The 13,296-nt window shown below is 39.6% G+C and overlaps 1 protein-coding gene across 1 annotated transcript in view; it reads left to right on the top strand.

Annotated features, from left to right (window-relative positions):
• Positions 1-13,296, top strand: part of SLC7A11 (solute carrier family 7 member 11) — an 83,690-nt gene that overhangs the window by 46,630 nt on the left and 23,764 nt on the right. The window contains exons 7-8 of the mRNA XM_040473881.1: positions 10,888-11,011; positions 12,902-13,005. Coding sequence (XP_040329815.1) covers positions 10,888-11,011; positions 12,902-13,005 — 228 coding nt within the window. The remainder of the gene's footprint in view (positions 1-10,887; positions 11,012-12,901; positions 13,006-13,296) is intronic.

Genomic DNA, 13,296 nt, shown 5'->3' on the forward strand with positions numbered 1-13,296 from the left:
AAAAACTATTAGGAGTTAGAAGACGTTTTGTTTTGTTTTTCTTCGTATTGAAAATGATAGGGAGTGGGTAGTTCTGGCATTGGGGGAGGCATACTTAGGAAAAGGAGGGAAGATTTCTCTGAGGGGGAGACTTGGTATGAGCCTAACTGACAGGAAGGAGGCAACCATGTTAAGAATGGGGGATGGGGAGTCCTCTGTGTCTTCTTTGAATTTTAGATTCCATCCATGAGAGAATAAACTTTTTGTTGTGGTTGATGTCGTTATCCCTGTACTTACAATGTCTGGCATAAAGAAGATATTTGATAAACATTGATGAAATGAAGGAAGTCTTTATAAAGAGCTTGATGGGTGCAAATGACAATATTGCTACAAATGTCCTCCTAAAATTCAGATGGTTTTTAAAACTGTGTTCGCAATGAAGTTAGGCTAAAAGCTGAGGCATAAAATATAGTGACTTGCAAAGACATTCCATGAGTGCCTAGGATAATATGACCTTGTAATGTGGCCTTCCAGAGGTCTGACCTGATCCACAGATACCATTTTAGAATCTGGAAGAATGGACGGACCACTTTTCCTTTAAATGATCTTTTGTAATGATCAATTTTTTCAGCCAGGCTGACACTTTGAAGTTTTAATGATGGAAGGTGCTTTGATGTGCTGGTATTCCTGGTTGAGAATAGAATCATAATCTTCAGTGTTCAGGAGAAGAGATTGTAAAGTCAGCATCCTATTTCTTCCTCTGAATGACAGAACAAGGCAAAGGCAGGCATTTCCTTAGAATGCTCCGGTACATGAGTTCCACTGAGTTTTTAAAGTGTTCTGTTAAACAATCTCTATGGATTAGCTATATTTGCCAAAGTGGTTGAATAATGAACTTTCAAGTAAAATGGACTTTAGACTCTATTAACTCAATAGCCTCTTTAACTGTTAAGGAAGTTTAAACCTTGAGAGATCCAGTGATCTCTTGAGTCCCTTGCTATAGTGACTGGAATGTGACTAGACTCCACCTTAGAATTGGAGTCCAGAAAAATTTTCAAAATTCTATGAAGTTAAAACAAAATCAAAGGTAAAACTCCAGAGAAAAGATGTTGCTAAAAGAAAATTTACACCTGGGATGGTATGTACAATTTTTTTCTTGGTTGTAAGTATTTGGGGAATAGGGCCAAGAGAGAAATTATGAAGGAGAGGGTGGGTAAATGTCAGGATGACTTTAATTTTCCTAGTCCCTCAGTCACTGCCCAGTGTATCTGACTTGAAAAAATTATCCCAAGTGAGAGGTTTGCCTATGAATGCTTGTAGCCTAAGAAAAGGCGCTAGTAAATATAAACTAAAGCACAAAAGCTTATTGTTGGAGGGGATTAACTTTTGAGCAGAAAGATAAAAGATCATGAAATTTCAATTTCTGCTGAGCGTATGAATCTTTGTGAATAGACAGCCTGCGGAGAGGAGAGGGAGGGCTTGCGGGCGATTCTGCTGTTCTGTGGACCTCTGTGACCTCTTCAGGGAGCTGTGAACAGTTCCAATCTGGCGTCTTCATCACCACTTTCTTGACGGTGGCACATTCTCTCTCTCAGCGGGCGAGGCACTTAGCCCCTCAACCCTACTTCTTCTCATCCTTGCCTCTCCCTACTGCTCCCTCAGGTTGTTGTGTCATGTTCTCTGTGGCCCTACCATGTGGATTTGCCGCTTACTAAAGCCAGGCCATAGCTATTGGCTCCTCTAAGAATTTTTCCTTCGGGACACCGGGGTGGCTCAGTCGGTTAAACGTCTGACTCTCGATTTTGGCTCAGGTCATGATCTCATGGTTCGTGGGATTGAGCCCCGTGTGGGGCTCTGTGCTGATAGTGTGGAGCCTGCCTGGCTCTCCTCTCTCTCTCTCTCAAAATAAATAAATAAACTTAATTTTTTAAAAAAGGATTTTTCCCTCAATCACCCTAAGAGTATAAATAGGGACTTGTTGCAGTAAAAAAATTATTTTCAACTTTATAGGGTCGAATATATATACACATACCTATATAATCAGTCACATATGGCTCCTTTATGAAACCAATTCATATATTTTCAAAACTGTACTTTAAGAAGCCAGTATTGGATCCAAAAAAATTGATCCAAAGACATCATTTGACTTGTAGAGTGTAGAGCAGTGATGTTAAAACTATTTGAAAGCCTCTGTTGTGTGGCAGAATATCAATGCATAAAGTAGGTAGAAGAGGACTGATCTGGTTGAAGCGAGTGAGACCAGGGAGGGTCTGTCATCTTACCAGTTGTCCAGTATCTGTTCTGACTCCCAGAACACCCAACTGGAAACTCAGTTATCTACCTGACCAGCAGATATCAAAGTGAAATTGTTACTAATAATTAGCTTTGTCACTGTTGGTCGGAAATGTTGCAGACAATTTTTGGTGTAGAAGCAGTAGTTTTTCATCATGGTTGAACGTCTCCAGGTTGACCTGTTCCATTTCTTATCGTGTGACTGATCAGAAGTGTGACCGGACCTGATTTATGCACAGAGTAAGAGAAATAGTATCAGTTCCTTCTAAGGTATGTGTTTATGGCCTGAGTGGGTTTTGACTCTAATTCCCATTTACTATGCCAAAGTGGGTATATTTATTTTATGTTGCCGTGTTCTTGGCATAAGATTACATTTATTTAACATTGCACTGTCTTATTATATGTCCTTGGTCAAAACAAGAGGCAATTGTGCTCTGACCTTTGTTGAATTGGTGGCAACTGGCAGAAGTGTAGAGGATTTTGTATTTTAAAGTAGAGAGCCGTGGGGTCTATCTTTGCTCTGTTGAATAATGATGAATTTTCCCTATTCTACTGTTTTCAGATATGAATGGTTTTAGTTGATTTTTATAATTTGGGACCTTATTTTAAGGATTTTATATCTTAATTTTATATATTATACAACAATATAATGTAGGATGCAATTTGGTGACGACCAATTTTAAGTCTTATATGAACTAATTAACTGAGATCTTGATATAATGAGCAGCCTTTCATTCCTTTATTAGGGCAATGCCAGCTGCTACAGCAAACAAATGACAAATTTTCAAGGACTTTAAAGCATCAAAAATTTCAGTTTTGATTTCCAGTTAGTGTCCCTCGCTAACCGGTGGGCTTTCCTACGCATGTTGATTCTGTGACCTCGCTTCCTTCCTTAGTGTGGCTTTGCCACTGTATGGATTCTCTGCAAATGGCTGTCCATTAGGGAGAGGGGTGTCAGGTCAAGTCACTTATAATCACCTTGGCCTTTACTTGCCACATCAATCGACACCAAGAATGAGTCCCATTCCCACCTAGATACAGGAGAGTCTGGCAAGTGTAGCCTATCCGGGTAGCTGCTTCTTGGGAATAACTTCTGCTCTGGAAAGAGGGACACAAAATTGTGGTAGGGAGTTAAATGTTTCAGCCATACATCTGAATCTTGGGAACTCCGTTATGATAGAACAGTTCACTGAGATGTTGCATTCTTCTAGTGTATGTCAGGCCAAATCCTGAGGGAAATAATGAAATTTTAAAAGGCGGGTTGTAAAAACAATGTAACAGCAATAAGAATTGAACATCAGTGTGAAATTCATTGTTATTTAAATAATGTATCTTTTTGGTAGTTTAATTGCTAACATCTTATTGGAAACCAATTTTGGTTTTGTACGTTCAAACGTGCCTACTAATATTGTTATGCTTACTCATGATAAATACTAATAACTGTAATATATCTAGAAGACATACCATAAATCTCTAGAAAATGAGAAAAAAATGAGATGTAGACAATGTTAATTTTTTTTGTATGAAACTCAGGCAAACGAAAATTTACTCTCAAGCTACATTTTGCTGAATAATTTTATTTAGTGATGAATTTATTCTAATAGGATAAAAAAGTGAAGGGTTCTTTTAGGGATTAAATGCTTATACCAATTCTTCTGATTGCTTATCACCCTATGTTTCTGAATTGTAAGTTTCCATGTTCTTTTTTCTATTTGGTTTCGCTGTACCTTTCTCCTTACATTTTCCCATGAGCCTTCTTCAGCCCTGCCGCCTTTTAATCTGTGTCTGTTCATTTCTTACATCTCTCTACAGGTCTCTCTGTCTTCTCTTTCTGTTTATGGAGTTCTTCATCTGTGGACAATGGAGAATGGTGAGATTTAGATTAGACCTCAGCGGTATTGAAATTTAAAGTGTCTCAGTGAAAACATCCATAGCCTTGCTGTGATACTTATTGTAAGGAGCAGAGGGCAGGTGTTTAATGCCTGAAGTCAGTGGGATCGCCGTGTACCTTTATATGACAATCTGCTTGTCACATCTCTGTGTTCATCCTTGGCCCAGAAATTGTCATTAAGTTAGAACATGAACATGGTTCTTCCTCTTGCTACATTTTTTTTCAGTGACAACCCACACCTTTCCCCCCACTACTTACTATGTTTCCTCAAGTGCATTTCTTTCATGTTATTAACAGCCCGATTCCCACTCACAGTGGATAACTAGAGATACAGCAATAGCACTAAACGACAATGAGGCAAAATCATTGAAAACACACAAAGGAATTTGTGATTCCAGCCATCTGTAATCTAATTGTTTCAAGTCCTGGAAAATTATCAAATACACTTATTTGTAATTCAATCCCTGCTAGAAATGTCAGAAATCACATAGCCAGCTAGTACAATTGCGTGTCCAGGGCTCTTTGGAGAGTTCGGTGTGAGCAGGAATCAGGGAGAGTGTATAAAAATGTATAGAAGAAAAACCATGTGAATGAAAAATATGGATTGATGTTCTTTAAGGTATACTTTTTACTTATCTTTTTGTCCATAACGTATGACTGAAGTTTGAGGAGTGAGATGAAATTTTTTTTTTTTAATTTTTTTTTTCCAACGTTTATTTATTTTTGGGACAGAGAGAGACAGAGCATGAATGGGGGAGGGGCAGAGAGAGGGAGACACAGAATCGGAAACAGGCTCCAGGCTCTGAGCCATCAGCCCAGAGCCTGACGCGGGGCTCCAACTCCCGGACCGCGAGATCGTGACCTGGCTGAAGTCGGCCGCTTAACCGACGGCGCCACCCAGGCGCCCCAAGGAGTGAGATGAAATTAACAGCAGTGTGTAAACAGAGTGATTCAGCAAAAATTAATTAATTAATTGATCAGTGGATGCAAAAAAGGGAAATAAGAGATGCTTGAGTCATTTCTGTGTCAGTTCTACAGAAAAGCTTCCAAGGCCTTCATAGGGCAATTATAAAGAAAATGTGAAGCAAGTATGATTCTAAAATAAAAACTTGGAATCAAAAGGTACTTAATATAATTCTATTTTTTATTATTACTCTTTTATTAATGTGTATTCGTTTTTGAGAGAGAGAGAAAAAGCATGAACAGGGGAGGGGCAGAGGGAGAGGGAGACACAGAATCTGAAGTTGGTTCCAGGCTCTGAGCTGTTGGCACAGAACCTGATGTGAAGCTCGAACTCACACACTGTGAGATCATGACCTGAGCCAAAGTTGACACTTAACCGACTGAGCCACCCAGGCGCCCCTGGTACTTAATATAATTTCAAATACTTGGTGTTGAGATGAATCACAGTTATGTTTCAATTATATATAAATAAATAGTGCCTAGTTTATTAATAGAATTAAAATATTCTGAAAATTAATGTTTTAGTTTTTTTTCTATCTCACATATTGAGAAGTTTACCATTTTCTTGTTCTTCTTAATCCTTCCTTTTCTCCCTCCCTCCTTTCTCCTGCATGTCACAAGTGCATGTTAAAATATTAATGATTTTTAAATAGAAAGTGTGAAGCATCAATCACTTCTGTAGAAGATTCTTGAACACAAAAGAGTAGGCTTTAACAGAACTGACTGTCATCATGCCCAGTTCCACGGCTCAAAGACAATTTCAGATGCCCTAGGATCAGTGAGTTCTGTGGTCCCCACTGTGTGTATCCAACACAGGGGATTGTGTGAAACTTATTTTGGTTCACACAAATCTCAGAAGATTTTGATCAAGTTATAAAACAATTTTAGGACTATCCCAAATTCAAGGGATTGCCGAATTACTCATATGGTTTGAAAATCAGAAATCCCTGTAACCTTCAGGTATCCTCAGGTATCTGGAGAATCAAGCTAGATTTACTCATTCTGTGTTTGTAGCAAGAGTTTTTATTTTTAGCCAATGTAAAGGACTGGAAACAATGGTCATTTCTGACGCTCTGTCATACAGTTGCAAAGCATATTAAAACATGCGTTCTATGCTGCATTATTTGCAAGTTTATTTGTGATCACTGTTTGGTGCATGAAGAAATACACTTGGCTTAAAATGTGTCGCATTGTTACATTCAGCCTTCTGATATTTGTGCTACTTATATAAAATATAACACATCTTTGTCAGCAAGTAAGAATCCTAGGGATCTTGTACAGGGAGGTAAAGTAGGCACAAAGCAGCCATGATATCATGGCAGGATATACCGTGAATGTGAAACTTGGAGCTGGAAGGTTCAAATAGCAGCCCTCCCACTTAGGATTTTTGTGGCCTTGGCCACAGCACTTAACCTTTCTGAGCCTTGGTTTCCTGATTTGGAAATGGTGGGAATCATTTCAGGAACTTATTTCATTCGGTTGTTGTGAATTTTGTTTGTTATTTGTTTATACTCTCATTCCACAAAGGATTTGAAATGGCATGTGTATATTTGAAGATAAAATGTATTTGTCAGTGCTTTGTAGATTACACAAATGTAAGCTACCAGCCATTACTTTGGGGACCTTTTGGGTTCCTGGGGAAGTCTATTCCTTAGAATGAAGCATTTTAAAGCAGATGTTCCAGACAGTTCTATTTAACAATTTCAAATAAAACAAATACTTATCCATGTGTGACATAGACTGGTTATAGGTGCCAATTTAAAATAAACCCGCGGGAAAAGAAGACTCTCCAAGGCCTTTTGGCTGAAAACTAAGTGCAGCTAATAAAATTATTGGATTCTCACATACTTAATGGCCCTTAATTGAGAAGGTTATGTGCAATGACTAGAGGTCTTAAGGAGTAACGCTTCAAAATACATTTGTGTTTTGTTAAGCATCACAAACATGCATAAACATTTGAAAAAGAGTAGAGCTCATAGGTGCGAGTCATTTTTCTTCAGCTTAAAGACAATGCTTTTGTTGCACTTAGAGTTGAAGGATACCTCACAAGAACACAGAGGCTTTGAAATACCAGTGGTCTGCTAGTTCCTTTAATTCGTTTTACTATCATGTGCCATTTGCCTTAATCTGGAGTTGCTAACCGTGCTTATCTGCCCTCTGCATCTAAAGCCTCCAGAAAGATTGCTCTGGCATGGCCTAATAGCTTTTATCAGCTCACCCAGTGGCTCTTAAGCTTTGATGCTTGAAACTCAGAAGTTAACCACACGGTGCCAAGCCCTTCTGAACACGTCAACTGCTTTCCTCCGTAATTGATTGCTGTTTATGCCAAGGCAGCCACAAACCCTTCTCCTCCTTCCCTTTGTCAAAGTGAAATGGAACCTAAGGACAGAAGATAGTGGCTCTTTTGCCACGCCCCCTCCAACTCTCATGGCCTAATTTGCTCAGAGAGGAATTACTTCTGGACATATGCATTGCCATAAGGTTGGACCCTCTCTCACTTTTGTCTTCTGCTGTACGCGCCTTTGATTTTTCGATCTAGTCTCTATATAGTATATCTGAGCTGATAGTAAAATTGTTAATAATCTATACATTTTGGCTTCTCTGGCAGACATGCTTGCTTTTCCTCCTTTTCTGTGAAAATTGTCTAGGGAAATTTACTTATTTAATTTTTTAGAGGGAGAGAGAGAGAGACAGAGCATGAGTGGGGGAAGGGAGGAGGGGCAGAGAGAATGAGAGAGAGAGAGAGAGGGAGGCACAGCATCTGAAGCAGGCTCTAGGCTCTGAGCTGTCAGTACAGAGCCCAACATAGGTCTTGAACCCACAAACCGTGAGATCGTGACGTAAGCCAAAGTCAGATGCTTAACTGACTGAGCTACCCAGGTGCCCCTGTCTAGGGAAATGTATTAAGTGAGCCTCTATTGTCTTTTAAATCTAAAAAAATACCCCATTTCTAAACATTGAAACTTCTGAAAACATTCACTTGACATTCCAGTTCATGTTGTACAGAAAAATTATAAAAATCATGGAATAAGTTTTTTTCCCCACCCTTATAGTAAATAAAGCTGCATTTTCTTTTTTTTTTTTTTTTTTATTTTTTTTTCAACGTTTATTTATTTTTGGGACAGAGAGAGACAGAGCATGAATGGGCGAGGGGCAGAGAGAGAGGGAGACACAGAATTGGAAACAGGCTCCAGGCTCTGAGCCATCAGCCCAGACCGGACGCAGGGCTTGAACTCACGGACCGCAAGATCGTGACCTGGCTGAAGTCGGACGCTTAACCGACTGCGCCACCCAGGCGCCCCTAAAGCTGCATTTTCAATGACTGCATGAGACATACAGACTTGAGAAGAGTTTTGCAATAAACGTTATGTTCAGCAATTATGATTTCTCTGAAAATGAACAGTTAAGAGGCCGAGGGTCCACATGCATTAGAGAAAGTACGCTTCAGTGGTTAGAATGCTCTGACTTTAGCTAGCATGGATCAGCTGAATTCTGGGTTCCCATTTACCAGTTGTCTATCCTCAAACAGTTATTTAAACTCTCCAAGACTTCATTTCCTCACATATGAAATGGTGATGATGTTCCGAACTCACAGGATATTCGGGAGATAAAATGAGGCGAATATGTAAAGCACCTAATAAAATACTGGGCACATAATACCCACCAAGTTAATGGCAGCAGCTATTGCTGTGATTTTTGTTGTTGACAAGCTGAGAAAAAAGGTTGCATTTTTTTTTTTTTTAGTGTTCCTTCTGCTAAAGTCAATTTAGAAAACTTCCCTCAGACATACCATAATCTCTAAGCAGGAAACAGGCAGCCTTGGAAGAGCAGAGTTTGGAGACTGGATTCTATGTGGGGAGGGCCACAGCCCAAATCTCAGACTGACTTCTCCCTGCTAATTTGTAGCATCATATGATGTGACTGTACCACCTGTCCTGGAGAGGTTAGTGACTCCTCTGCACCTAACAATGTCACCTCAATTTTTATTAACAGGAACTTTACACTTCTTAATCCCATTCTTGCAAGGAAAAGAGAATCTTTTCCCCCCCTTCTCCCTCCCACTGCTCTCCCCCAGAGAAAGAGCTTAACACACCATTTGGGATGTTATAAAAATGGAAAAGACTCAAGTTTAAAATAAAATAGCGAGTGGTTGAAAAGCTGCACATCTACCTTCACGTTCGCCTTCTTAGTCCTTTGCGTTCACATGTAGCCTTTCTTTCAAAGAAACAATTCATCTTTAATATGTCTTATGCCATTCACTCCTTTATATCTAATTGGCCCAGTGATTTCCTCCGCTTAAATGTAGCATTTATCAATCACAACTAGCAATGCATGTTATGGTGTTAACAGAAAATTCCACAGGACCCTCTTCACGCTGGGGAAAGGGAACATCTGCTACTTTTATATTAGGATGCCAGGATTTAGAGGTCAATGTGTTTCCCCATCAAGGCTTAAGGCTTTGGGGATCAGGGGAAGTGTCAGGCTCCAAGCAGCATAATGAATGGCAGTTGCTGACTGGCGAGGTTTGCCTGTTCTCAACGGGGGATAGTGCTGTTCAGCATAATGAGCTGGGTCTCAGTGTGCTAAACGTACCCAGCTTGGGGAGGGAGGCAGACTCTGCCTCCCCCACCCCCACCCCCACCCCCACCTCCAAGTTCCGAACTGTATTTTCATCTTGGAAGAAATTATATTGAGATCTTCATTAGTGGCACCCAGCAGGGTTAAGGCTCCATGAGGGCTGATAAGCTCTATGGCTAAAAAACCCATCAGCCTTTGTGCAGGGAGCTGAAGGTTTAAGTTGCTTGAACTGGAAAGAGTCTGAAGAGGTGATTATGTTAAGCAAGTAATGTGTATCGGTAACATGGAATCAAATTATTAGGGTCAGTAACTCCTGGCTTTCCCAGTGCATTAAATGAAGACATAACATTGCATTTGTGCCGGGTTCTTCTTGATGCCGCGAGTGTCAGCACTGACCGGTCATATGTACTTCACAGCATGTCACCTCTAATTTCATGGGATTATCTGCACTGTTGCTTTAATAGATACTCATGATCTTCAGCTTCCTTTGAACTCACAGCAGGGCAGTGCAAAGTCAATATTGTGGGCACTTCTGTGCTTTTTGTGTTACATATAAAATTATTATTACTATCATTGAGAAAGGGAGATATATCTTGCTCTCATGCTTCCAAAAGCGTGCAACTTACTTGCTGATGAGGGAAGCTACCGAAGGGGAAAAACTGAATGGGAAAGACCTTTCTGAAGGTTAGTGTTAGAAAGGTGTCAAGGCAGTAACTTAGTATTAGAGAGGTATAGAGGACCATGGTTCTCAAAGAATGGTCCCCTGGCCAAGCACATGGGAATTGCCCAGGAACTTGTCAGAAATGCAAATCCTACTGAATCAGAAACTCAAGGTGGGTTCAGCAAACTGTGTTTTGAGAAGCCTTCCAGGAGGTGGCTGTATGCTCAAGTGTGAGAGACACTGCTATGGCATTTACGGGGGACCAGAATGGGATAGACCCATTTGTTCTGGGGGTAGAGAAGTAGAGAAGACAAATGAAGTATCTGCTCCCATGGACCTTATCAAATTACAGAGGAATATGTAGTACTTCTCCCCAGTAAAACACACATACAACAACAGATCCTGTAATTATCGTGTATACCATTTTAGTCTTTGTCTGAGTCAGCCTGTTATCCTATCGTCTTTGCTTTCAGAGAATGACTAACAAAAGATGACTAATAAGCAATTCCTTTGTGCATTTCAGAACCATCCCCCTTGCAATCTGTATATCCATGGCCATCGTCACCACCGGCTACGTGCTAACAAATGTGGCCTACTTTACGACCATTAGTGCTGAGGAGCTGTTGCTTTCAAATGCAGTGGCAGTGGTAAGTCCAAGTTGGGAACATGCCAATTTGAATTTAGGTTAATGAGTTGATGCAATTTTACAGTAGTTCCCTCCAGCAGAAAGTGTTTTGAAATTCAGTAATCTTTTCTTGACCTGAATGATAATGAGTATATAAAAAATTTAGAACACACCTTAGCAATTCCATTTAACTGAGACAGCCAAAGTCCTATATGGTTTCCTGCATTGTTCATTTCCTGTAAAACATTTCCACATATACGTGCTGGGAAACACATTTCCACATGTGCATGTTGAATAGAAGATACTTTTCCAACGTGACTTTAAGGATAGGTGGGCAGTTACTGAACTTAAATGAATGTATTTTCTGGCATGCAAATTGTGATTTATTCTTTATTCTTTCCTGTTCATAAACTTTTCAAATGCTGAGTTCAAATCTTTTTTCCAAAGTACCACTTAAGAATTTCCAAAGGACCATACGTATTTGTTTTTTCTAGTCTATCCTTTTGAATACCAGTAATGGGATATTATTAATTTTAGGAAATACTGAGTTATTCAAAGTTAAGCAGATGTCATTGCTCTAGCACTTCTCAGAATACTAAAGATGCTAATGTGCATTTTAACTCCCTAAGAAGTGGATACTTATAATTTTACAACACTTTCCAAAATTTATTTGACCTCAGGACCATCTTTGCTCTCAAAGGTCATGTTACAGGAATGTTATTCTGTGACACATACTTTTATTTTGTATCAAAACTTAGCTGGTAAAGGAGCATTTCTTTGTGACCTCATAACAATGAAGGGTGAAAATATAACTTCCCATCGCTAGATGTCAGTTCCTTTTAAAATAGTCACTATTACCTCATATCGGCAACATCCACAGGGAACAAATTATCTCATTTCGTGTGAACCTCCGTGCGTGTTCACTGTATTAAAACAAGACTTTGCCACTTCTGTAAGTCCTAACAGACAACCAAATGTACAAAGTTTGCTAATGTCGGGTCAGTCATCTCATCTTCCCAGACAAAGGGCAGCACTTACTCTTTGAGTGCAACATGGCCCATTAATTACATAGCACCAGCTGCATCAAGGACAACTAAAGAATCCCACATAGTGGTTGTTGGGTTTTTGTTTTTTGGTTTTTTTTGAAAATACATCCTTCATGGAAATTTGCAGTGTTGCATATACTATGGCATGAAAGGACATTTTGGAAGTTTTGTTTATCTTTCATATTTTCTGTGGCTTGATCTTCTCAAGCTTGTATTTGTATTCTAGCCTTTTTATGGGAAACCACAGAAGGAACTGGCAGATCCCTGAGAGGGAGGGAGTGACTCAATACAGAGAGATTCAGCTAATGTGATTATTCTAGGCACAAGATTTTTGGAACTGCTCGTATATAGGTGAGATAAGCGATTAAGTCATCAATTATTTCTCACTATCCTTTGTGTCCTAACAGGAGGATTGGGATATGAAACAAGTTATCTGTAATACTTCTCAGTGTACATTTGTACCTCACTATAAAAATGTGGCTTTCCAGGTTGAAGAGAAGGCATTGAAGGATTTCCGTCTCCAGTGGGAGAACTTCTGAACCAAGCTTTTTTTTACTTACCAGAATCAGAGATGATAGACATCGTAGTTAATAAAGAGTCAATAAATGGATCGTTGCTTTTTGGAAGTAGAGAGAAGGTGCTTATTTAGACCTTTGGCCATAGTTTTGCAAAAAAGCAATGCCACGATACGGCTTTTGATTATTGTCTAAGAAGTTAGCCTGACCCTCACCACAAAAAAAGATTATAAAGCATACACGTATCACCAGACTAAAAAAGAAAGTCAGAGAGCGAGTTTGGACTAAATTGTTTCATTTTATTCCACTTTCTGGCAGAGCATTAATTTGCTTCGTTCTGTCTCTCACTAGACCTTTTCTGAGCGGCTACTGGGAAATTTCTCATTAGCAGTTCCGATCTTTGTTGCCCTCTCCTGCTTTGGCTCCATGAATGGTGGTGTGTTTGCTGTCTCCAGGTGAGCGAGTTCAAGCATTTCCAGAAATGCATTTCTGTTTTTGAGATTGGATGTGATAAGAGTAGGCTTAAAAAGAAAAGAAATAGTGCCTCCAAACCTGTTGTTTTTAAAGAGACATGTAAGATCGAAGTCCTCGTCCAAGTATCAGTAGCATGTCTCATTCTGCCCAGTAGAGGGCACTGCTTGTCTACTCATAGCCTACACTGAAGCCTGGCAGGGAACTTTTTTCTTTTTCTTTTCTTTCTTCTTCTTCTTCTTCTTCTTCTTCTTCTTCTTCTTCTTCTTCTTCTT

The sequence above is a fragment of the Herpailurus yagouaroundi genome, unplaced genomic scaffold, assembly GCF_014898765.1.
Source record: "Herpailurus yagouaroundi ecotype Mexico unplaced genomic scaffold, PumYag 28, whole genome shotgun sequence".
In the NCBI taxonomy this organism is placed as follows: domain Eukaryota; kingdom Metazoa; phylum Chordata; class Mammalia; order Carnivora; family Felidae; genus Herpailurus; species Herpailurus yagouaroundi.